General features: G+C 42.9%; 1 protein-coding gene across 2 annotated transcripts in view; it reads right to left on the bottom strand.

Annotated features, from left to right (window-relative positions):
* PTPRG (protein tyrosine phosphatase receptor type G) overlaps positions 1-25,896 on the bottom strand; it is a 572,884-nt gene that overhangs the window by 446,606 nt on the left and 100,382 nt on the right. For both annotated transcript variants that reach the window (XM_069736625.1, XM_069736626.1), the window contains exon 2: positions 11,258-11,362. In XM_069736625.1, the coding sequence (XP_069592726.1) occupies positions 11,258-11,362 (105 nt within the window). The remainder of the gene's footprint in view (positions 1-11,257; positions 11,363-25,896) is intronic.

The raw sequence follows: 25,896 nt of genomic DNA on the forward strand, positions 1-25,896 counted from the left end.
GAAAACGATGCGGTGACAATATTCAGGTTGATGGTTGTCATTCTTCTCTGGTTCCCACGCAATGTGAAAAAGTGCAGTCTTTGTACCAAGGTTCCTGGCTGAGAACTTGGCCTGGAATAGGAGCAGCTGGCTGATGTAAAACCGGACAAGATAGTGAGTCGGATGGCTGAGAGAAAAAACCGCAAGGATTTGGTTAATAAATAGTCAATGGGCGTAGGGGCTCTGGAAGAATATTTGGCCTCTATAGCAAAAGGTGGAGTTCTGCCACCAGGCATGCTTCGTCACAGACATTGCTACAGACAAACTATGGCTTCCCACATCCTAATACATTATCAGATGTTCGTGTGGTAAAGGCGGTACAATAAAAAGCACCATAAGAAAGTGACAACCTGAAAGTTATAACCGACATCCAATCAATCTCTGGCTTTACAAGTACCTGGATTGCGGCAAACACCACTTACATGCACAGAAATTTATGCAACAAATCTACGGTCGGGAATACATCCGTAATGTTTAATGTGGGACCCATCAATACAATATTACCTTACATTAGGTGCTCCGTGCTGTAATGTCTATTAGTATCTTCTTGGGGTATGTTCCCATGGTCAGTAAACGCTGCGGGCCAGATGTTACAGCATGGTGGATGGGATTTCAAGAAATCCAATCGCCACTGTGCATGCATGGACACCTCCTGCATCTCTGTGGAGACGGACATGTGACGCGTCTTTCCAGACCGTTTCCGCAAGATAGACATGCTGCGCTCAGTCTCCGCAAGATAAATATCACAGTCCAAAGTATAGGGCACAGCAATTCCGCACGGTTCAATGAACACATGCGGAATCAACCGCGCTCAAAAGCCGGCAGTGCTTTGGACGGAGCAGACGTGCTGCATCCAAAGCGCTGCAGATTATTGACCGTGGGGACATTGCCTTAGGCACTGTGTGAAATGGTCATTTTCATCACCTATAGAAAAGTCCAAAGAGTACAATATCTATAAAACCTTGCCATACTTTGGACAAAAAAAGCTTACTCAAGTCACTAAAATAACAATGCTATACATTAGCGCCAGCTAGATACCACACAAACATTGTAAATCCCACCATATGGTTCTCAAATACCAACTAAGACCGTATTCACACAATGAGTTTACAATTACCGTATGCGTTTTTGCTGCAATTTTCTGAAAATACTTTGAAAAAAAAAAAAAAAAAAAAAACACCACCACTTTGGAAACCTGCAGCCCAAAGGAGTTACACAATTAACATTAAGTGGCTGTTTTACTGGCAATAGGGTACTCTAAAGGTACCGTCACACTTAGCGACGCTGCAGCGATACCGACAACGATCCGGATCGCTGCAGCGTCGCTGTTTGGTCGCTGGAGAGCTGTCACACAGACAGCTCTCCAGCGACCAACGATGCTGGTAACCAGGGTAAACATCTGGTAACTAAGCGCAGGGCCGCGCTTAGTAACCCGATGTTTACCCTGGTTACCATCCTAAAAGTAAAAAAAAAAACCAAACACTACATACTTACCTACCGCCGTCTGTCCTCCAGCGCTGTGCTCTGCACTCCTCCTGTACTGGCTGTGAGCAGTGAGCACAGCGGCCGGAAAGCAGAGCGGTGACGTCACCGCTCTGCTTTCCGGCTGACCGACGCTCACAGCCAGTACAGGAGGAGTGCAGAGCACAGCGCTGGAGGACAGACAGCGGTAGGTAAGTATGTAGTGTTTGTTTTTTTACTTTTAGGATGGTAACCAGGGTAAACATCGGGTTACTAAGCGCGGCCCTGCGCTTAGTTACCCGATGTTTACCCTGGTTACCAGTGAAGACATCGCTGAATCGGTGTCACACGCCGATTCAGCGAGGTCTGCGGGGAGTCCAGCGACCAAATAAAGTTCTGGACTTTCTTCCCCGACCAGCGACAGCACAGCAGGGGCCTGATCGCTGCTGCCTGTCACACTGGACGATATCGCTAGCGAGGACACTGCAACGTCACGGATCGCTAGCGATATCGTCTAGTGTGACGTGACGGTACCTTAACACCTAAAGGTACCGTCACACTAAGCGACGCTGCAGCGATACCGACAACGATCCGGATCGCTGCAGCGTCGCTGTTTGGTCGCTGGAGAGCTGTCACACAGACAGCTCTCCAGCGACTAGCGATCCAGAGGTCCCCGGTGACCAGGGTAAACATCGGGTTACTAAGCGCAGGGCCGTGCTTAGTAACCCGATGTTTACCCTGGTTACCATCCTAAAAGTAAAAAAAACAAACAGTACATACTTACCTACCGCTGTCTGTCCTCGGCGCTCTGCTTCTCTGGTCTGGCTGTGAGCGCCGGGCAGCCGGAAAGCAGAGCGGTGACGTCACCGCTCTGCTTTCCGGCCGCTGTGCTCACAGCCAGACCAGAGAAGCAGAGCGCCGAGGACAGACAGCGGTAGGTAAGTATGCAGCGGTTGTTTTTTTTACTTTAACGATGGTAACCAGGGTAAACATCGGGTTACTAAGCGCGGCCCTGCGCTTAGTAACCCGATGTTTACCCTGGTTACCAGCGAAGACATCGCTGAATCGGTGTCACACACGCCGATTCAGCGATGTCTACGGGGAGTCCAGCGACCAAATAAAGTTCTGGACTTTCTTCCCCGACCAGCGACAGCACAGCAGGGGCCTGATCGCTGCTGCCTGTCACACTGGACGATATCGCTAGCGAGGACGCTGCAACGTCACGGATCGCTAGCGATATCGTCTAGTGTGACGGTACCTTAAGGCTAGGATCACAACCGGCCACCAAAAACTGAAACCACTGTCCAAGTCGCTTCCATCCAAAATAAGTAGCCACAGCCATTAAGATGACCATGTGGGGGGTTCGGGAAGGGTTGGAGGTCAATGAAAAGCATGTAAAATGGAGAATCGGGGGCTACATCTGCCAGCTGTAATCACAAAAATATTGATACACCCTTCAGTCTCAGTCTTTCCCTTTCAATTGAAAACATACGGATAGAGTATCTGGTCTAACATAACCCCGGCTGTTGTGCATGACCGCATGCCGAGAAAATACAGTGCGCTGCCAATAAATAAAGGGGATATATGGCACAAATTATTATTATGATATCATATTAATAGGATTCTTAAAGTTCACTCCTTTGCTACATTCACCACATATATCTCGTAGTGTAATGAAAATATAAAGCTGTTTTCATGGTCTTCTGCCCGTCCAATTGATATACTAACAGCATCCGCTGACAGCCCTTTCCTTAAAGAGCAGAGAAATATATTCAGAGCTGTCTGGCGGTATCACACTGATGTCTGAAGCACATTCAGCAAAATAAAATATATATATATATATGTATAAAAACATGACCCAGTGGACTCCCCGGAGAGCCTCGTACAGCTTGTTCAAGGCAGAATTAAGGACCCGTCGAAGGCATGAACATTGGAAATGTTGGGTGTAGTAAATTCTATCAACGCTGCTAAATGACAACTAGAAACCACTGGAGAACTTTGGGAGAAAAATTATAGGACATCAAGTAATGGACATTCTGGCGAGGAAAAAAAAATATTAAACTGTCAAAAGTGTGAGGGAAATACAGGGCTTGAACGTGCCCTATAAATGTCTACGGTAGAGGCCAAAATTTGAGTTTAGGCTGGATACAAGTCTCCATTTGACAATTACAGTACAAAAAGGTTATAAAGAATGGATATGTAGACTTTTGCAAACTAAAATAAATGATGTTTGCTTATATTATTATTACATTAAAAAAGTCCTATAGTCTTAGCCAAATCAGATCTCATTCTTTGCACTGACGAGGGGCAATACCCCGAAACAGTGTCTGCAAACTGATATTCTGATTTGGCTTTTATCCCAAGTAATATTGCAAGGCTCGTTAAAAGGTCGATAATGACTTGCATCATGGTGCTTCCAAAAGGTGGCATTATAGAGTTCAAGTTCTCTTCCTCTCGGAATAAGCAAATTTGCCTACCGTCTTATGTAAATTTACATATCTAAAATAGTCTTTTTTACACAAATTCCATTTACAGTCCAATTCTTTAGTCATGTCGTACCCATGTAATCTGCCTGCTTTTCTACTGTCTATAGGCTAAAAAGAATAAAAAAGAGCAGATAGAGTTTATTCAAAATGAGCAAATTTCCCAAAACTGTCCGTAAACAAAAATTTGCTCAATTTGGCCAAAAAATTTTACCTAAATAAAATCAGTACTATTCGAAAATGCCTCTTCAAACCCCATATCAAAAGACGTAAGGGGTTTAAAGAAAAACAAACAAAAAAAAAAAAACACATACGCACACGTGTAAATCAACTGCTTACGCCACCTAATCCGCTCCCCCAAGCCAACATCGGTTCTTCTAGTGCTGAAGCCAATTATTGGCCTAATGCAGGGACATGAGCGGTAACATGTCAATGACGTGTTGTCCCCCACATAACCAAATGGGGACAATCTATGATTCTTCCAGAACGCCTTTCCAATTCTGAGACCAGAGAAAAGCTGTAAAGGACTAGGACACTGAAGGGTAAAGAAACGTGAGGGCCAACAACAGGCAAGCAGAGTATTAATGCGTCCTATTATTTTAACCCCCTTCTCAGCCATCAAAAGACAACGGCAAAATGACCACCAGCTGAGTTGCCATTTGGATGCATTCGTGATTCAAATCAGAAAAAATAAGCAAAACCCAAAACAACATTTCGATTCACCAGAATCCTACATTTTTGGAAAATTTGAAAGTTCATCTGATCTCTAGCAATTATCAAGTGAAATAAAAAGCCAAGTTACGCAATCCATTCTGTATATTGGAGGTCTCTACACCTCCGTTGAATGAACCTGTTCTTACGAGTCTTGACAAACGCTGTTGGGGCAACAAAGATTCTGGGTCGATCCTTCGAGTTCTGCGTGGGTGGAAAGACCGAGCAGCTCCAATCCACAATCAATTCTTTTGTTCCAAAGAGCAACGAGCCACCATTATAGATATCTGCCAGTTGCTTATGGTACAGAGTATGCATGTGAATTGGGGAGGGAGCTCTTGGCCACATTGACCTATAATTGACTGCTATTAAATTGGCACATTAAAAAAACAAAAAAAAAAAAAACAGAGTGAACCGAATGGTAAGTGAATGACACAATAATGCTGCTTAGGTCTGGCAGAAGAGATCCCAATTTGTAAAATCATATTGGAGCCAAAGTCTGGGCCCAACAGAGATTGTGTTTTCTTTTTTGAAGGCCACTCTGATTTTCAATACCCATGGAAATAAGAATTGGCATGAAAATTCCTTTTATTTCAATTTAGATACGAACAGACTGTTCTTTATAGTGAACCTACTGCCAACGTATAAAATGGGCAAAATTTTAAAAGGATAAACATTCGCATGGAATGTTTCCAATTTATGGAATATTCCCAAGTGAATATATTTTTAAAACTTTAATTCAGGAGAGAAATGAATATTTAATAGCAAGCCCATTCATTTCACATCAAGATGCTCAACGTGGCAAAGTCACTTCCCTTAAGAACAAATGGATTAGCAGTTATTAGCGGCCACCAAGATGTGAGAATTGCTCTTGCGATTTAATTAAGTCCAATATTTAAAACCTCTCAGGGGAGTAGTTCAAAAGTTGGACCAAAACTTTTCAAACTTTCAAAGTTTAACAGTTTGGGGGGGGAAAAAAAAAAAAACGTACTGTATATAGAACTCTTAGAGCAGAATGTGCCTGGTATGAGGTTCTCAGGACAGATCAAGAACTTGCAGTGAAGGGTTCAGGTTCGCAGGCGTTGGCAGTCCACATCTGCTGATGCATTTTTTTTTGTGTGTGTTTAGAATATAAATTGTAGGCTCGTCACGTAGTTTTCTACGGGTCCTTAAAAGACAACCTTGTTATAGAAAGAGTTAAAGGTTGGTTCTACGCCACAAAACCTGTATTTATCGGTATTGCTAAGCTACTGTATCTCAATCCTTTCAAAAGATCACGACTAGGGTTGAGCGACTTACTTTTTCAGGGTCGAGTCGGGTTTCGCGAAACCAGACTATCTCAAAAGTCGAGTGAAATCGGCCGATTATGGCGAAAAGTCGGGGATCGACCGAAACACAATGCAAAGTCAATGGGAAATCCTCCCTCTCTCTCGCCTCCGTCCCTGAACAGAAAAGCTGGTGTTACACATTGCAAATCTCTACAGCGCACAAGCGAGAAGATGGCGATAAGCAACCACGCCCCTAAGACCTGTGTCATCACTCTGCCCATGCTCCTTCATTGGCTGAAAAAATGGCGCCAAATGCGTCATACGAAACGCGACTTTGGCGCGAAGATCGCCGACCGCATGGCCGACCCCACACTAGGATCGGGTCGGGTTTCATGAAACCTGACTTTGCCAAAAGTCGTCGACTTTTGAATTTGTCCGATCTGTTTCGCTCAAGCCTAATCACGACCCAAGGATCTCCATACAGTTGCCAGTGTCCACCTTGTCCTTCAAACAAATATCCCTCCCAGATAAGAGTTACAGTAGCCAAAAAATATATAATCGCTTGATACAGAGTCCTCTAAATCTCATTTACCTGTGGTCTTGGTATGCTAAATGTTAGAAATCCCCATAATCTTAACGTCCTCACATTCAAAGAGTTATGTTCTGATCCGCAACGTGTTCTAAAAAATAAAAATACTCCTCTTTGTCCTGCATTACCATGACCAGGTGGAAGGAGTACATGGTCCAGATGGCTACTCTAAAGTGAACCCCCAACAAGTCATGACTTGATATCTCAAAGAAGGAACATATTTGGCGATGCCAGTGCTATACTAAGAAAATCCTCGGAAACAAGACCCGTTGGATGTAGATTAAAATCTACCTAGAGTTGAAGATAGTCTGTAGAAAAAAATAGTGGTATCTCTCGATGGCCCTGATCATGTCAATAAGAGGTCAAAATCTATACCACTAAGATCTCATCACTGAACCACCCAAAAAGTAAAACTGTAAGGTACATGTGTACCACATTCCTCTATTACCATGCAAAAAGTGTACCACTATTTCAACAGAGCAAGTGGAAATGGCGTATTAAGTGACCCTACTACTGGATTTATTAGTAATATTTTTAATATCCATCATATGGTAGATTTAATTTGCCAGCAATCCTAGTGAACCATTTTGCCTTATAATGGGGCTTTCAGGATTTATTGGGCAGTAAACTGTAAATTTGGCCAATTGGGACAAAGGAAACCGAAGAAAATGGAACCACGATTCCATTATGAACCAAACCCTAATAAACTGGTCCATTGATCCAAATCCCATCATATACAGTGCCTACAAGTAGTATTCAACCCCCTGCAGATTTAGCAGGTTTACACATTTGGAATTAACTTGGCTTTGTGACATTTGGACTGTAGATCAGCCTGGAAGTGTGAAATGCACTGCAGCAAAAAAGAATGTTATTTCTTTGTTTATTTTTTTTTTAAATTGTGAAAAGTCTTTTCAGAGGGTCATTTATTATTCAACCCCTCAACCCACCAGAATTCTGTTTGGTTCCCCTAAAGTATTAAGAAGTAGTTCAGGCACAAAGAACAATGAGCTTCACATGTTTGGATTAATTATCTCTTTTTCCAGCCTTTTCTGACTATTTAAGACCCTCCCCAAACTTGTGAACAGCACTCATACATGGTCAACATGGGAAAGACAAAGGAGCATTCCAAGGCCATCAGAGACAAGATCGTGGAGGGTCACAAGGCTGGCAAGGGGTACAAAACCCTTTCCAAGGAGTTGGGCCTACCTGTCTCCACTGTTGGGAGCATCATCCGGAAGTGGAAGGCTTATGGAACTACTGTTAGCCTTCCACGGCCTGGACAGCCTTTGAAAGTTTCCTCCCGTGCCGAGGCCAGGCTTGTCCGAAAAGTCAAGGCTAACCCAAGGACAACAAGGAAGGAGCTCCGGGAAGATCTCATGGCAGTGGGGACATTGGTTTCAGTCAATACCATAAGTAACGTACTCCACCGCAATGGTCTCCGTTCCAGACGAGCCCGTAAGGTACCTTTACTTTCAAAGCATCATGTCAAGGCTCGTCTACAGTTTGCTCATGATCACTTGGAGGACTCTGAGACTGACTGGTTCAAGGTTCTCTGGTCTGATGAGACCAAGATCGAGATCTTTGGTGCCAACCAAACGCGTGACGTTTGGAGACTGGATGGCACTGCATACGACCCAAAGAATACCATCCCTACAGTCAAGCATGGTGGTGGCAGCATCATGCTGTGGGGCTGTTTCTCAGCCAAGGGGTCTGGCCATCTGGTCCGCATCCATGGGAAGATGGATAGCACGGCCTACCTGGAGATTTTGGCCAAGAACCTCCGCTCCTCCATCAAGGATCTTAAGATGGGTCCTCATTTCATCTTCCAACAAGACAACGACCCAAAGCACACAGCCAAGAAAACCAAGGCCTGGTTCAAGAGGCAAAAAATCACGGTGTTGCAGTGGCCTAGTCAGTCTCCTGACCTTAACCCAATTGAAAACTTGTGGAAGGAGCTCAAGATTAAAGTCCACATGAGACACCCAAAGAACCTAGATAACTTGGAGAAGATCTGCATGGAGGAGTGGGCCAAGATAACTCCAGAGACCTGTGCCGGCCTGATCAGGTCTTATAAAAGACGATTATTAGCTGTAATTGCAAACAAAGGTTATTCCACAAAATATTAAACCTAGGGGTTGAATAATAATTGACCCACACTTTTATGTTTAAAATTTATAAAAATTTAACTGAGCAACAAAACTTTTTGGTTTGTAAGATTTATGCATCTGTTAATAAATCCTGCTCTTGTTTGAAGTTTGAAGGCTCTAACTTATTTGCATCTTATTAAACCTGCTAAATCTGGAGGGGGTTGAATACTACTTGTAGGCACTGTATGTAGTACTATGGGGAAGGTGCATGTGCGAGTTCAATACTAAACACGGATACATTATTTAATGACAGCAATTATTAAAAAGCAGCCCATTGCTGTATTTACAATATTAATCCTGACAGTTCTATTCGGAAATTGTCCTTGTTTTTCTTTCACGCTTCGTTCTGGGAAATGATGTCATATTCTAAAACACAAGGGGATGAAATATCACCGGGAGATCAATAGTATTGGTTTTACGCTTTCTGAGGCAGCCAAAAACTGTACACTTGAGATGCAAAGGAAAATAATTTTATTAATCCAAGCAAAAATCGTACATTTGCTTCAATTTCAAGATTAAGATTATGATTAAACTTTGAGACTGGAAATGTATCAAATTGCACGTATGGTTTTCCGCTCAGAATAGTAGATGAAGGCTCAATGGGATAATAACTGACAATGGAAGTTACGTAGAGCAACAAATATGCAGTGCTAAATAAGAAAAGTCATGGGATTAACCTAGTTTATTTATGGAATACATATGTTCCAAAGAAAAAACCAGGGAGCTAGGGTGCATGTTCCATATAGTGAGCCCAAATAGCCGCCATTGGGCCCTTGAAGTAAGGGAAACCCAGCTGTGGTTGTTTTTTTCCCCCCTTTAGGCTATAAGGTTGTAAGAACATAATGAGCAAAGACTCCATATTCCCCGCCCCAGAGGAACTGGATCATTAGCAAACAAGGGGTGTAATTCTCAATGAAAAAAATCATTACGGTAATTTGGCATCCAATTACTCCACAAAATCTTTTTTTTTTTTGTTTAAAGACCAGAACAGAAACATTTCTTCGTTATAGAAAACCATTCAATACTATTAACCAATATAATGTATGTGTCCATTAGAAAAATGACAAACTGAAGAGTTTTTAAATATCTATTATCGTTTTAAAATTGTAAAAATTACCATTTCTAGAAAAAAAAAAATGGGAAAAAACGGATATTCAGAACAACCTGCTTCAAGCCTGATGCTCCTCAGGCATCCTCCACATTTCTACTTCCTTTGAAGCGATTGCTCAGCCAATCACTGGCCACTACACAAACCCACCTCAGCCAGTAATTGGATGCATCGGTCACCTGTGACTGTATTGGTATGACCTGACCCACAGCAGGAAATGAAGACTGTTGGGGGACTAAGCTATTTTGGGTGGGGAATGGTAAGGGGTGGGGGATGGGGGGCGCGCGACATCAGTTAGGCAAGTATTGCTTCTCTTTAGACATCATCAAATTGATTCAGAGGTCCCTGGTCCAGTAGCTGCGTCACTATTCTGAGAGTCAGTATTTGACAATTTTTGCAAAAAATATTGGAGTTATATATTCATTCAGATCAGAAACGCGTTTCGAGACAAGAATTCATCTGCAATCTACAAAGCACACAGTAACCACACCAAGAATACAGCTGACATGTGGGTCACAGGAATGGCATGACTGCGCTTTTCACACAAGTGATACGATTAATAGTCAGAAAAAAAAAATGTAGAAAATCCATGACTCATAAGTTTCCAGAACTGTGACTCATGGTTTACATTATTGGTTATGAAACTAGTAAGCACACGGGATTAGCAAAAACTCTGATGCCTGCTATATGTGAAGAACTAACCGGCTCCATTACTCAATGACGTCAGCAGGAATGTTTACCGCTTGCTTCCTAAGTCACTCTTATCCTCCATCAATCCTTGAAGAAGCAATGTCTAAAATCATATCCCCTACATTTTTTTGTAAAGAGATTGTTCAAGTTATTTTCATTTTAAAAGGCACTTAAAGTATTAAAGTTTCTACTTCCAATTGTTAACAAGTCCTTCTTCCCAGATGGTACAGCTCTCCCATTTTTCAAAATGTCTGCTGGTGGAAGAGCACATGACCAACTCGTCAAATCAGCCTCCTGCAATCAAAAGCCCTGCACACGTGAAGGCAGCCTTTAAATTGGAGGAGGCTGATGGTCAAGTCTGGTCACATGGTCTTCCATCAACTATCAGTTTTAGAGGAAGGCATCACGAAGACGTTTAGGAGGAGAATCAGAAATGCTTACCGCATATGTTTGGGACATAATTACATTGACAAGAGAAAAAGTTAAAACAAAGATTAAAAAAGTAGGACAAAATATGAATAAATTGAATTTCAGCCTATAAAATTGGGATATGAATTGAAGGAGAACAAGTAGCCTCTATCTTCAGCTCCGATTCACAAAATCCAGATTCAGTGAGAAAATTTTAACGCGCCAAAACGAACACAAAAACATAACATTATAAATTCCATCTATATATATACAGAAACTCATCCAAAACCAAACAACGTCCAATCTTGGTATCAACATCATCTTGATAAAAAGGAGCAAGAAAAAAAAAGTACCTGAGTAGGACCAGTAAGGTTCACTGGCCGCCTTACGTCTTCGTATCTGCACGGAGCTTCCATGTCTGTTTTCGTGTTGTGCTCCCACATTCCCCTCGGTGTAGGCTACAAGAGAAAAGGCAAAAATATCAGTATGGAGAATCAGCTCGATCAGTAGAATTACAGAAAATTCAGATTTTTGGTTCTTCACGCACTAAACATTGGTGGCAAACTATGGTTGTGGTCAAACTGACTGTCCAGCATATCTACAGTGCTTGAGAACCATTCATGGAGGCCAAAGGTAACGGTGACCGAGATCATTGCCAATTTGTGATGTGGTCAAGTCTATGGTTGAAGAAGTTCAAAATCGATAGGATGGCGGAAATTTATTTTTTTGCTGTTGATAATTTTTTATTTCAATCAAGAATGCATCTTTACAACTAGGACGTGTTTTTCCAAATGCTATCTCACCATCAGTGAATAACTAGTCACCTTCCTTCATGGACATGCCCACTTTCTTTTTTTTAATCTTTTGTCAGGTTGAATTTCATTCAAACATGATTGATATTCATGATCCAATAATTCAATGGTTGCCAATTCTGAGGATGTCAAAAATGACTCATTTTGTTTTGACCCTTTGCAGCTTTTAATGCAAATTTTAAGATGCATTTAACAGTACCAGAAAAGTTTTGAGTTTTCAGAAATCTCACACGTTTTATTTTCCTGAATGAATTACACAACTACTGCGTTTTTGCAAACTACAGCATGTCACTTCTTTCAGCATTTTCACACCTATAGGAAACAATTGATAAATGCAAAAAAATGCAGGTATCAGTTTTTGATGAAAAGACCTAAAGAATTTAAATCATGCTTTGTTTTGGCCACTAAAATTTATCAATATGCACAAGAGCCAACAAAAACGCAGCAAAACACACTTTTGGTAAGCAGCTTCTTTATTGCCAAGAGCAGGTTTTGACTTCGGGGAAACGCAATGTGTGAACATAGCCTTAAACTTTAGGTGTAACTGACCAAAAGTTGTTGGAAACAATCAGTAAGACTATGTTCACACGTTGCGTTTTTGTTGAAAAGTTTAAGGGAATCTGTCACCTACTTTTTTGTATGCAAGCTTCGGCCACCACCATCAGGGGCTTATCTACAGCATTCTGGAATGCTGTAGATAAGCCCCTAATGTAACCTGAAAGATGAGAAAAACAAGTTAGATTATACTCACCTGGGGGGTCGGTCCGGTCTGATGCGCATTGTGGTCCGGCGCCTCCCATCTTCATTCAATGACGTACTCTTTGCTTCCTGTCGCAGCTCCTGTTGAGGGCAGCGTAAAGTACTGCAGTGTGCAGGTGCTGGGCTTCTCGGACCTTTCCAGGCGCCAGCACACTGTTCTCAACAGGGCAAATAAAGTAGGCCTGTGCAGGAGCCGCGACAGAAGAAAGGAAGAGGACATCATCGCATAAAAATGGGAGGCGCCGGACCGCAACGCCCATCGGACCAGATTGCTCCCCCCAAGGTGAGTATAATATAATTTGTTATCCTTATATTTTAGGTTACATCGGGGGCTTATCTACAGCATTACAGAATGCTGTAGATGAGCCCCTAATGGCGGTGGCCGCAGCTTATATACGAAAAAGTAGGCGAAGCTTTTTTTTTTTCCTGGCAATTGGAAAACAGCTATGTTTTCAAAACTGCAGCATGTCACTTTCAGTGCTTTTTCACAGATAGAAAATAAAAAAAAAAAAAAAAACAATAAGTGCAAAAACGGAGAAATCCGGTTTTAGTTGAAAAAAAGTGCATACAGCAATAATAATAATCTTTATTTATATAGCGCCAACATATTCCGCAGCGCTTTACAGTTCAACAGCTTCAATCACAATAGTCATAAGTAACAACGTTAACAATACAATAATTAAAGCAACACAACACGACCCTGCTCGTGAGAGCTTACAATCTACAATGAGGTGGGGGAGATACAAAGTACAGGTGTGTATTTACAATGATGTATTTACAATGATGGTCCAGCCATCTTCAGGGGGTGGGGGATAGATGGAGATAGTGAATGGGCTACACACACACAAACAAAATAACTGATTAGGGAACATGATAGGCCGCTCTGAACAAATGTGTTTTGAGGGAGCGCCTAAAACTATGCAAATTGTGGATGGTCCTAATATCTTAGGGTAGAGCATTCCAGAGGATTGGCGCGGCACGGGAGAAGTCTTGTAGTCGGGAGTGGGAGGTACGGATTAGTGCAGAGGTTAGTCGAAAGTCATTTGCAGAGCGCAGTGGTCTGTTAGGCTGATAGACAGAAATGAGGGAGGAGATGTAAGGGGGTGCCGCACTGTGGAGAGCTTTGTGGGTGAGAACAAGTACTTTGAATTGTATCCTGTAATGAATGGGTAGCCAGTGTAATGACTGGCGAAGAGCGGATGCATCTGAGTAATGACTAGCCAGATGGACGACCCTGGCTGCTGCATTAAGGATGGACTGGAGAGGGGAAAGTCGAGTAAGGGGGAGGCCAATTAATAGAGCATTACAGTAGTCCAGGCGGGAGTGGATCAGGGCGACAGTGAGGGTTTTTGTTGTTTCTATAGTGAGAAAAAGCCGGATTACGTACCGGTAATGCTCTTTTAATGAGTCCACGACAGCACCCCACATGAGAGAGAGGGATCCGCCCATAGGAACAGGAAACCTACAGAATAAAAGGAGGCGGTCCCCTCTCCTCCTCAGTTTAGTTACAGAGTATAAAAAGGGGAACCGCAAAAGTGTTAGTATTCATTCTTATTCAGTCACATAAATTTCTTAACTCTATACAACCATTATTTGTGACCTTAAAGGAAAGAGCTGTGCATAATTTAGGGAGGGTAATACATGGGTGCTGTCGTGGACTCATTAAAAGAGCATTACCGGTACGTAATCCGGCTTTTTACCCTTCGCCACGACAGCACCCCACATGAGAGATTTTCAGAGAGTCATTATTTGGGTGGGATTACTGTATTAAGAACAGCTCTACCAAAGGTCAGATCAGAAGACGTGGACAGATCAAGTCTATAATGGTTGTAGAAGGTAGAAGGTGTAGACCAAGTTGCAGCCTTACATATTAAATGGATCGGTACATCTGCTTGTTCCGCCCAGGAGGAAGCCATGGCTCGTGTTGAGTGCGCTTTTATACCCACTGGAGGAATCTCGCCTTTTGACGTATAGGCCAAGCAGATAGCCTCTCTGATCCACCGAGATATGGTAGCTCTCGTGACCCCATGTCCTTTCTTGTGGCCCTGAAAGGAGATAAACAGAGCCCTACTCTCCCTCCATGTCTGACACCTTTCTATATAAGTCAGGATGGCTCTTCTGACATCTAAGGTGTGGAACTTATGATGTTCTGGAGTTACAGGTGAATCAAAAAAGGAAGGGAGAAATATTTCTTGTGACCTGTGGTAGGTGGACGCTACCTTAGGGAGGTATGAGGGGTCTGGTTTCAGGACTATCCGATCATGAAATATCAGTAAGAAAGGTGGGTCTACTGATAGGGCCTGGATGTCACTAACCCGTCTAGCTGAGGTTAGGGCTACTAGTAAGGCTACTTTATATGTTAGGATTTTTAAAGGTATTGAATCTAATGGTTCAAATGGAGAGCTTGTTAAGGCCTCTAATACTAGATTTAAATCCCACGGAGGTAGACGGGGAATATGGACCGGTTTACTACGTTCACAAGATTTTATGAATCTGGAGATCCACCTATTAGCTGCTATATTGCATCCATATAGGGCTCCTAATGCCGAGACCTGAACTCTTAAGGTATTTACAGATAGTCCTAACTCTCGGCCTTTTTGCAAGAACTCTAGGATAGGTGTGAGTGGAACTTGCTTAGTGAACGGTACCGTGTAGAAGTCTAAAAATTTATTCCATACCCTACTATATATTAGGGTGGTAGATCTTTTCCTGCTCAATAAGAGGGTGTTTACTAGTTCTGTTGAGAACCCTCTGGAACTTAATAGTTGCCTCTCAAATTCCACGCCGTCAAGTGAAGACCTTTCACTTGCGGGTGGAAAAAGGGGCCTTGGTACAGCAGCTCCTTGTCTGATGGGAGGATCCAAGGATCGCATAGGCACATGGTCTGGAGACAAGAGAACCATGGTCTTTTTGGCCAGAATGGTGCAATGAGGATTACTCTTGCCTGTTCCCTCCTGATCTTTCTGATCACTAGAGGAATCAGAGACATTGGAGGAAAGGCATATGCCAGTCTGAACCGCCAAGGATGGTGGAGAGAGTCCAACATATCTGGGTGATCTCTGGTGTTCAGGGAAGCGAACCTTTGTACTTGCCGGTTGTCTCTTGTGGCAAATAGGTCGATTTGTGGTATCCCCCATGCTTCTGTTATCCTTCTGAATATGGATTTGTTTAAGGTCCATTCTCCTTGACGCAACTCGTTTCTGCTGAGGTAGTCTGCCCTGATGTTCTCTACACCTTTGATGTGCAGGGCTGTTAAGGATGTTAGATGAGCCTCTGCCAGCTGAAAGATGTTTGCAGCTATGGTCATCAGACTTCCTGACTTTGTACCACCCTGACGGTTCAAGTATGCCACTGCGGTGGAATTGTCTGAGTAAATTCTTACATTTGTTCCATGAATCTGCGGAAGAAAATGATATAAGGCACATTCTATTGCTTTTAACTCCTTCCAGTTGGAGGAACATATTAATTCTGTCTGATCCCAAGTATTTTGGGCCAGATTGTCCTCCATATGTGCTCCCCACCCAATAGGGCTGGCGTCGGTGGTAATTATTTTAGACGGGTCTATTATCCATGGCACACCTCGTGATAGGTGGTCCATGTCTAGCCACCAGGATAGCGATTCTAAGACATTACTGGAAAGAGTTATTCTACTTTCTAGATAACCGTCTTTCCCCTGAGCCGACAATACTTCGTACTGCAATTGACGGGTATGGAATTGTGCCCAAGGTACAGCAGGGATACATGATGATAATGACCCCAGTAAGGACATGGCCTTCCTTAGTGTCATGTAGGGTTTGCGTATTGCGTCTGATACCTTTGATTGTATAGTCAACCTCTTTGACTGAGGAAGAAAGCATTTCTGACTTACGGAGTCTAGCTGGATTCCTAGAAATGTCTGAACGGTTTCTGGATTCAGCCGAGATTTTTCGAAGTTGACGATCCAACCTAACTCCTGTAGGGACGAGATCGTATTAGATAAACGAGTTTTACATTGAAGTGCAGAGCTTCCTACCACTAGAAAGTCATCTAGGTAGGGTATTATCAAGGTATCTCGTTGGCGTAGATGAGCCATCACTTCTAGTATCACCTTAGTGAAGACGCGGGGAGCCATAGAAAGCCCAAATGGCATTGCAACATATTGAAAGTGACGAACCTTTCCCTCCAGGGTGACTGCTACCCTTAGGTACTGCTGATGTTCGGCATGTATGGGAAGATGGTAATAGGCGTCCTTTAAGTCTATTCCGGCCATGACACACCTAGGGAATAAGAGTTTTATGGTAGAACTAATGGATTCCATTTTGAAGGTATGATTACGCAGGAAAGAATTTAATTTTTTAAGATTTATGATGGTTCTAAATGAACCATCTGGTTTATTAATCAGGAATAAAGGGGAGTAGAACCCTTTCCCTTTTTGATCCTGGGGAACTTCAATCAGGACTTTCTTAGATAGAAGAGATAGGATCTCTATTTCTAGAGCCCTCTGTTGGTCCTGACCTTTTGGAGATGTTATTATGAAGGAATCCCAAGGGATTCGATCAAATTCTAATTTAAGGCCGTATTGCACAATGTCCAGAATCCACTGGCTGGATGTTATCTGTTCCCATTGGGGAAGAAAAAATTTTAATCTGCCGCCTACTTCCTGGTTAGCGGTATTTACGTCTCGGATTATGGGACCCGCTAAAAAAGGCACCTTTTTGCTTTGGGTCCTTCGACTCCCATCGCTCTCTTTGTTCAAGCGGCTTGTTCCTAGTAAAGGGGCGTCTCCTGAAGGCTCTCCTGTAGGATGGAAGATACTGGTTAGGGAAGCCTTTCTTCCTTTCACCTGCTTTATTCAGGAGTTCATCCAGCGTCTTCCCAAAAAGGAACTCACCCTGACAGGGAATCGCACAAAGTTTTGCTTTAGCTTGTGCGTCCCCCTTCCAATTCTTTAGCCAGAGTGCACGCCGGGCTGTGTTGACTAGGCCGGCTGACCTGGCTGCAAGACGTAGCGAGTCCACTGAGGCATCAGCTAGGAATGCTACTGCTTCTTTAATTTGAGGCAATTTCAGCAGGATAGATTCCCTCGAAGTTTTGCCTCTAATCTGTTCCTCCAATTGCTCCGTCCATACTAGTAGAGATCTTGCAGTACAGGTACTAGATATGGCGGGCCTGAACGCCCCCGTATTGACTTCCCATGACCTCTTTAGTAAAGCTTCTGCTTTACGGTCCAGCGGGTCTGTCAGGACCCCTGAATCCTCCACTGGTAGGACCGACTGTTTGGTTGTGGAGGCTACCGCAGCATCAACTTTTGGCACCTTTGACCAGGTGTTTAGGTCTTCATCGCTGAAGGGATAGCGCCTTTTAGAGGATGATGGTAAAAACCCTCTATTCTGCTTGTCCCACTCCTTTTTGACAATATCTTTGATGGTTTGTATGACGGGGAAGGACCTACGTTTCTTCTGTCCTAACCCCGCAAACATTATGTCCTGTGCTGATTTCTTTTCTTTCCCATCTGGGCACCCCATCGTGCTCCTGACAGATTTTATTAAATTGTCCACATTACTGTTGGGAAGACAAAGTCCCCCTTCAGTCTCGGATGAGCTCGGCTGAGATCCCTCTTCGTCTGAAGAAATACATACACCCTCTGACTCCGAACTAACCGGAGACCGGGACCTGCTAGGCTGACGGGTACTGGCGCTACTTGTCTGCGCCAAACCCTGCATCTCTTCTCGGATAATAGCTCTGACATCTGAGGGAGTCATGATATTTTCCTGCCGTAAAGTTTGCATGATACACTCTGCACACAGTTTTTTGGCATAATCATCCGGGAGGGGCTGCGTACATAAAGCACACTCTTTATGCTTAGATTTGTGTGTCCTTTTCTTAGTCTAGAGGAAGGATACAGGAGGAACATATATCAGCATATAGGAAGAGACTCTTTCAAAAACTCACCCAGTGAAGCTGACAGGTACCGGTTCTGGAGGCGGAATTCGTTTGGTGGTAGAACTCTTCTCTGGAGGTCGGCCACCACTCTTTGTGCTGCTCCTCGTGCTTCTCTCCCTGCTGGGAGAGCGCTGTTGCACTGCGGGCAGGTGCGCTTCGTCGGCCGGTGAAGCCATTTCACACACACCGGCCCGACGCTAGCGCTGCATTTTTAAACTTGCCGCCCATTCTCCTGCCTCCCCGGACCAACCCGGAAGCGCTCCCGCGACTTCCGGGTTAGACGCGCCGCTCTCACTCACCATGCGGCCGCCAGAGGCTATTAAGCCGGCCGCTGCAGCGCGCGCGTCCTCACAGTGCCGGCCGGACCTACGGTGACCGGACCCGGACCGTGGATGTTTGGCCAGACGAGGGGGGAGGCTGCAAGCAGGGGCTCCCCCGCCGCTGCTTCTGGTACCGCAGCCCCTGCCGTTCCCACAGAAACCGGCGCAGGCGGGTGCATGGCCCAGGGATCCTCTTCATCTGTAGGTAAGCCGGGTCCCTGTAGGAACAGGAAACCTAAACTGAGGAGGAGAGGGGACCGCCTCCTTTTATTCTGTAGGTTTCCTGTTCCTATGGGCGGATCCCTCTCTCTCATGTGGGGTGCTGTCGTGGCGAAGGGTAAAAGGGCGGATTCTAGAGATGTTCTTTAGGTATAAGCGGCACGAGCGGGCAAGAGATTGTATATGGGAGGTGAAGGAGAGATCGCAGTAAAACAAAACACCCAGACAGTGCGCCTGCTGCTGGGGTGTTATTATGGTGCCACCCACAGAGAGGGAAATGTCAGGTTTAGGGAGGTTAGTAGATGGTGGGAGCAGAAGAAGTTCAGTTTTGGAGAGGTTGAGTTTCAGATAGAGAGCGGACATGATGTTGGAGACTGCAGACAGTCAGTTGTGTTCTCTAGTACAGCAGGAGTAAGGCTAGGGGATGATGTGTATAGTTGTGTGTCATTAGCATAAAGATGGTACTGAAAGCCAAATCTGCTGATGGTCTGTCCAATTGGGGCCAAGTAGAGAGAGAAGAGAAGGGGGCCAAGGACTGAGCCCTGGGGTACCCCGACAGTGAGAGGAAGAGGAGATGAAATGGAGCCAGAGAACAGAACACTGAAGGAGCAGTCAGAAAGATAAGTGGAGAACCAGGAGAGAGCAGCGTCCTTAATGCCAAGTGACTGGAGCTTAGAGAGTAAGAGAGGGTGGTCAACACTGTCAAAAGCTGAAGATCGAGAAGAATGAGCAGAGAGTGGTCACCGTTTCATTTTGCTGCCAGAAGGTCATTGGTCACTTTGATGAGTGCAGTTTCTGTCAAGTGTAGGGGCGGAAGCCGGACTGTGAAGGGTCTAGGAGGGAATGAATGTTGAGGTAACGGGTAAGGCTGGAATAGACTAGGCGCTCCAAGAGTTTAGAGATAGGATGTGAAACCCAATTAATTTTGCGATTTTCCTCAACTTTAAACCATAATGTATAGCTCCCCTCACCTGAGAATTTCAGTTAAGATTTGTACAATTTAATTTAATTACTGATGCATGAAAAGTAAAACATTGGCCAACCAAGGTGCGAGATTCAAATTCAAAAATACATGTGGCTGACCAATGTGTGAGATTGAACAATGCCTTTGACAGACCAAGGTGTGAGATTGAATAATGCTTGTGGCTGACTAAGATGTGAGATTGAACAATGCCTTTGGGAGACCAAGGTGTGAGATTGAACAATGCCCAAACAACTCAATGGCCCACCAAGGTGTAAAAGTAAACAGTGTTCTACAAACTCAATACTTTGCCAAGGTCTTAGGTACACTATTCCCCACCAATTCACCTCTCCCAGCTGTTACATTTGTAATTGTGTATTTTTCATGAACTCCTTTAAAATTGCCTTTTTTTTCCTCCCAAAAATGGTTTTAACCCCTTCACCCCAAAGCCTGTTTTCACCTAAGTGACAGGGCCAATTTTTACAATTCTGACCACTGTCACTTTATGAGGTCATAACTCTGAAACGCTTCAACGGATCCTGGTGATTCTGACACTGTTTTCTCGTGACATATTGTACTTCATGATAGTGGTAAAACTTCTTCGATATGACTTGCATTTATTTGTGAAAAAAACAAAAATTTGTCGGAAATTATGAAAATTTAGCAATTTTCAAACTCTTAGTTTTTATGCCCTTAAATTAGAGAGTTATATCACATAATATAGTTAATAAACAACATTTCCCACATGTCTGCTTTACATCAGCACAATTTTGGAAACATAATTTTTTTTTGTTAGGACGTTATAAGGGTTAAAAGTTGACCAGCGATTTCTCATTTTTGCAACAAAATTTGCAAAACCATTTTTTTACGGACCACCTCACACTTGAAGTGACTTTGAGGGGTCTATATGACAGAAAATGCCCAAAAGTGACACCATTCTAAAAACTGCACCCCTCAAGGTACTCAAAACCACATTCAAAAAGTTTATTAACCCTTCAGGTGCTTCACAGGAATTTTTTTAATGTTTAAAAAAATTGAACATTTAACTTTTTTTTCACAAAATTTTTACTTCAGGTCCAATTTGTTTCATTTTACCAAGGGTAACAGGAGAAATTGGACCACAAAAGTCGTTGTACAATTTGTCCTGAGTACGCCGATACCCCATATGTGGGGGTAAACCACTGTTTGGGCACATGGCAGAGCTCGGAAGGGAAGGAGCGCCATTTGACTTTTCAATGCAAGATTTGCTGGAATTGAGATCGGAGCCCATGTCACGATTGGAGAGCCCCTGATGTGCCTAAACAGTGGAAACCCCCACAAGTGACACCATTTTGGAAAGTAGACCCCCTAAGGAACTAATCTAGATGTGTGGTGAGCACTTTGAACCTCCAAGTGCTTCACAGAAGTTTATAATGTAGAGCCGCAAAAAAAAAATTTTTATTAATTTTCACAAAAAATGATCTTTTTGCCCCAAATTTTTTATTTTCCCAAGGGTAAAAGGATAAATTGGACCCCAAAAGTTGTTGTGCAATTTGTCCTGAGTACGTCGATACTTCATATATGGGGATAAACCACTGTTTGAGCGCATGGCAGAGCTCGGAAGGGAAGGAGTGCCATTTGACTTTTCAATGCAAAATTGGCTGGAATTGAGATCGGACGCCATGTCGCATTTGGAGAGCCCCTGACGTGCCTTAACAGTGGAAACCCCCCACAAGTGACCCCATTTTGGAAAGAAGACCCCCTAAGGAACTTATCTAGATGTGTGGTGAGCACTTTTAACCCCCAATTGTTTCACTAAAGTTTAGAATGTAGCATTGTGAAAATTAAAAAAATCATTTTTTCATTCCACAAAATGATGTTTTAGCCCGCAATTTTTTTTTTCCCAAGGGAAACAGGAGAAAATGGACCACAAATGTTATTGTCCAAATTGTCCTGAGTACGCTGATACCCCACATGTGGGGGGGAACCACCGTTTGAGTGCATGGCAGAGCTCGGAAGGGAAGGAGCACCGTTTGAAATGCAGACTTAGATGGAATGGACTGCAGGTGTCATGTTGCATTTGCAGAGCCCCTGATGTACCTAAACAGTAGAAACCCACCACAAGTGACCCCATATTGGAAACTACACCCCCCAAGGAACTTATCTAGATGTGTTGTGAGAGCTTTGAACCAACAAGTGTTTCACTACAGTTTATAACGCAGAGCCGTGAAAATAAAAAAAAATTTTTTTCCACGAAAATGATATTTTATCCCCTATGTTATTTTCCCAAGGGTAACAGGACAAATTGGACCCCAAAAGTTGTTGTCCAACTTGTCCTGAGAACGCTGATACCCCATACGTTGGGGGGGAACCACTGTTTGGGCACACAGGAGAACTCGGAAGGGAAGGAGCCCTGTTTTACTTTTTCAAAGCAGAATTGGCTGGAATTGAGATCGGACGCCATGTCGCGTTTGGAGAGCCCCTGATGTGCCTAAAAAGTGGAAACCCCCAATTATAACTGAAACCCTAACCCCAACCCTAACCCTAGCCCTAATGGGAAAATGGAAATAAATACATTTTTTTTTACATTTTATTATTTTTCCCTAACTAAGGGGGTGATGAAGGGGGGTTTGATTTACTTTTATAGCGTTTTTTTGGCGGATTTTTATTATTGGCAGCCGTCACACACTAAAAGACGCTTTTTATTGCAAAAAATAGTTTTTGCATCACCACATTTTGAGAGCTATAATTTATCCATATTTTGGCCCACAGAGTCATATGAGGTCTTGTTTTTTGCGGGACGAGTTGACGTTTATTGGTAACATTTTCGGGCAGATGACATTTTTTGATCGCTTTTTATTCCGATTTTTGGGAGGCGGAATGAACAAAAAACAGCAATTCCTGAATTTCTTTTAGGGGGGACGTTTATACCGTTCCACGTGTGGTAAAATGGATAAAGCAGTTTTATTCTTCGGGTCAGTACGATTACAGCGATACCTCATTTATGTAATTTTTTTATGTTTTGGCGCTTTTACACAATAAAAACTATTTTATATAAAAAAATAATTGTTTTTGCATCGCATTATTCTGAGAGCTATAACTTTTTTATTTTTCTGCTGATGATGCTGTATGGCGGCTTTTTTTGCGGGACAAGATGACGTTTTCAGCGGTGCCATGGTTATTTATATCTGTCGTTTTGATCGCGTGTTATTCCACTTTTTGTTCGCCTGTATGATAATAAAGCGTTGTTTTTTGCCTTGTTTTTTTTTTTTTTTTTTTTTTTGCGGTGTTCACTGAAGGGGTTAACTAGTGGGATAGTTTTATAGAGTGGGTCGTTACGGACGCGACGATACCAAATATGTGTACATTTATTGTTTTGTTTTTTTTTTTACACATAAATAAATGGATTTATTGGGAAATGTTTTTTTTTTTTTATTTGGGGATTTTTTTTTATTCATTTTTTTACACATTCTATTTTTTTTTTTTTTTTTTTTTTACTTTCTAACATTGTCCCAGGGTGGGACATCACTGTATTAGATCAGATCGTTGATCTGACACTGTGCATAGCACACTGTCAGATCAACGATCTGACAGGCAGCTTAGCTGGCTTCCAGCGCCTGCTCTCAGCAGGCGCCGGCTAGCCAGGTCACTTCATGACCCGGAAGGAGTCCGGCGGCCATCTTGGATCCGGGGACTCCTTCCGGGTCACCGGAGCAACGCGATCTCATTGCGTTGCTCCGGTGGGAGAGCGCAGGGAGCCCCCGTCCCTGCGCGATCCCCCTCTATTCTGCTGTCACTACTGACAGCGGCATCAGAGGGGTTAAATGCCCGCGATCGGCGATAGCGCCGATCGTGGGCATTGCTGCGGGGTGTCAGCTGTTGTATACAGCTGACACCCGCACCCGATCACCGCAGCGCTCAGCGCGAGACCGCGGTGATCGGTGCGCCGTTCTAGTACTGCTGCTGGCACTAATGCAGTGCCGGCAGCGCAGTACTAGTACGGCGCATGTCGCGAAGGGGTTAATGGTTTCACAGTTTTCATTGGTGACCTGTGTTCATGCTTCTGTGGTGGAAGCAAAAGCTAAACTTTGGGCTCCTGAGAACGCAGCAAATCCTGCGTTTAGCAAGCAGCTTCTTTTCTGCCAAGTGAGCAGGTTTTTTACTGCTGAAAAAAAAAAAAAAAAAAAGCAAAAAACGCAGTGTGTAAACATAGCCTAAAGATTTTGGTCATATTCTAAACCTTTTCCCAAAGGCAGAAGCTAAAGATCTATTCATATGATGAAACAAAGATGACAGTACTTTAACATTTAAATCAAATTTAGCAGAGAAGAAACACAATAGGGTTAAAAAAAAAAAAAAAAAGTTAGCTTACTTTGGAGAAATTACTCAAAAATATGATATTCCATCATGGAATGTGCAGTATAAAGAGAGATCCCGTGGGTATTTTCTCAAAAGAATTTTGTGCCGTTCACATCTGGTTTTTGTTTATTCACATTTTTAGAACATGATCTACAGATGCAAAATCTGGTTCTTACAAAGTTACAGATGACTGAACATTACAGAGGGCCGAGGCTGGGAATCAAGTCATATCTTGGAGCAAGCAAATGACTGAAGACAACTACAGATAAATGGTGCACAAAAAGGACAAACCGCAAAATAAAGAAAATAATTTAAATTAAAAAAAATCTTTAAAATGTGATGGAACAAAATGACCTTGTTCATAATATGCTTTAGATAGAAGACTGCCGACTTCCGACAGGTGGGATCCATCGACAACAGTCTATGTAGAGACCACAGAGGTCCACTGTAAACGTGAATAATACCTTACCCCATTCAGATTCTTACATAGCCGTTGTGTAAAGTCAAAGTTAAGCCATTGAATAAAGTGTATTCGTTGTTCCAGGATAAGCCATCATTTGTGTACATGGGGAGTTACACTTCCTTGACTGATACTTTATCTCCAGTAAGGCCCTCTACAGGTCCCAGCTCTACTTTTTACTGGTCTCCAAGCTAGAGGGCGGAACGTATCTGCTATAATGTCTCCTGTAAACATAAGTGGGAAAAAAAAACTGATCTCTTGTATCTATGTTACATATATTTAGATGCAGCAACAGATACAGCAGTATATTACTAAGCAGGGTAGCTGTGACTCCTGCACTGATAAAACGGCGGGCTTTGATTTTAGTAGGTTTTGCGACTTATGATTTTAACGAGGAATAGCTGAAGAGGCTCACTAGAGGGGAAACAAGCAGATATCGCTTCAAAAATAGGTGACACATTTCCTAGATTTGCTTGTATTATTGATTTATACAAAAATTTGTTGAAACAGTGACCATTTAAGAATGTACTAGTCTTTAATTTTCAGTAAATTATCTAACAGGTAGTAGTGAATCAACTACGATGGGTTAATTTGAGTTTAAAAAAAAATTAGTACAGAGGATTGAATACTTTGTGATGTTTGTTACTTTTATTTTACTATCAAAGTGAGAGGTTTTATCAGCTAATGCATTTATGTATTAATCACACTTATATGGCGTATGTATCCCATATTACAAGCCAGCTAAATGTTTCTTCATTAAAATAGCCAATTCACAGAATAAAAAAACATTGTCGCAACATACATAAATCTTCTTAATTATGTCTTTTTTTAATAGACAACCACATCTAAATATTTCCATATTGCAGCTCGAAAACACAGCTGTATAGTTTACGATCCACTAGGTCTTCCTATGGACTGGAACAAAACTTAAGATATATGTTCTCCTCCATCAGCCAAACACAAGTTGAGGCCGTTAACCAGAACAGCCGGGCATGCTGCTGCTTTAAGACTGGATGGAAAACTCTTAAAAGGTTACGGTGAGCACTAAAAAGCACAACCTAAGATTGTTAATGGTTTAAGACATTCTGCTTCATCACATACGACACCACAAAATTGCCGGTACAACGATAAACAGACGCATTAACATTTATGGATCATCAAGTGGCTGGTTTGAAATCAGTAGATGAGAAACCGTAAATTG

Source organism: Ranitomeya imitator, chromosome 8 (genome assembly GCF_032444005.1).
Source record: "Ranitomeya imitator isolate aRanImi1 chromosome 8, aRanImi1.pri, whole genome shotgun sequence".
NCBI classification, from domain to species: domain Eukaryota; kingdom Metazoa; phylum Chordata; class Amphibia; order Anura; family Dendrobatidae; genus Ranitomeya; species Ranitomeya imitator.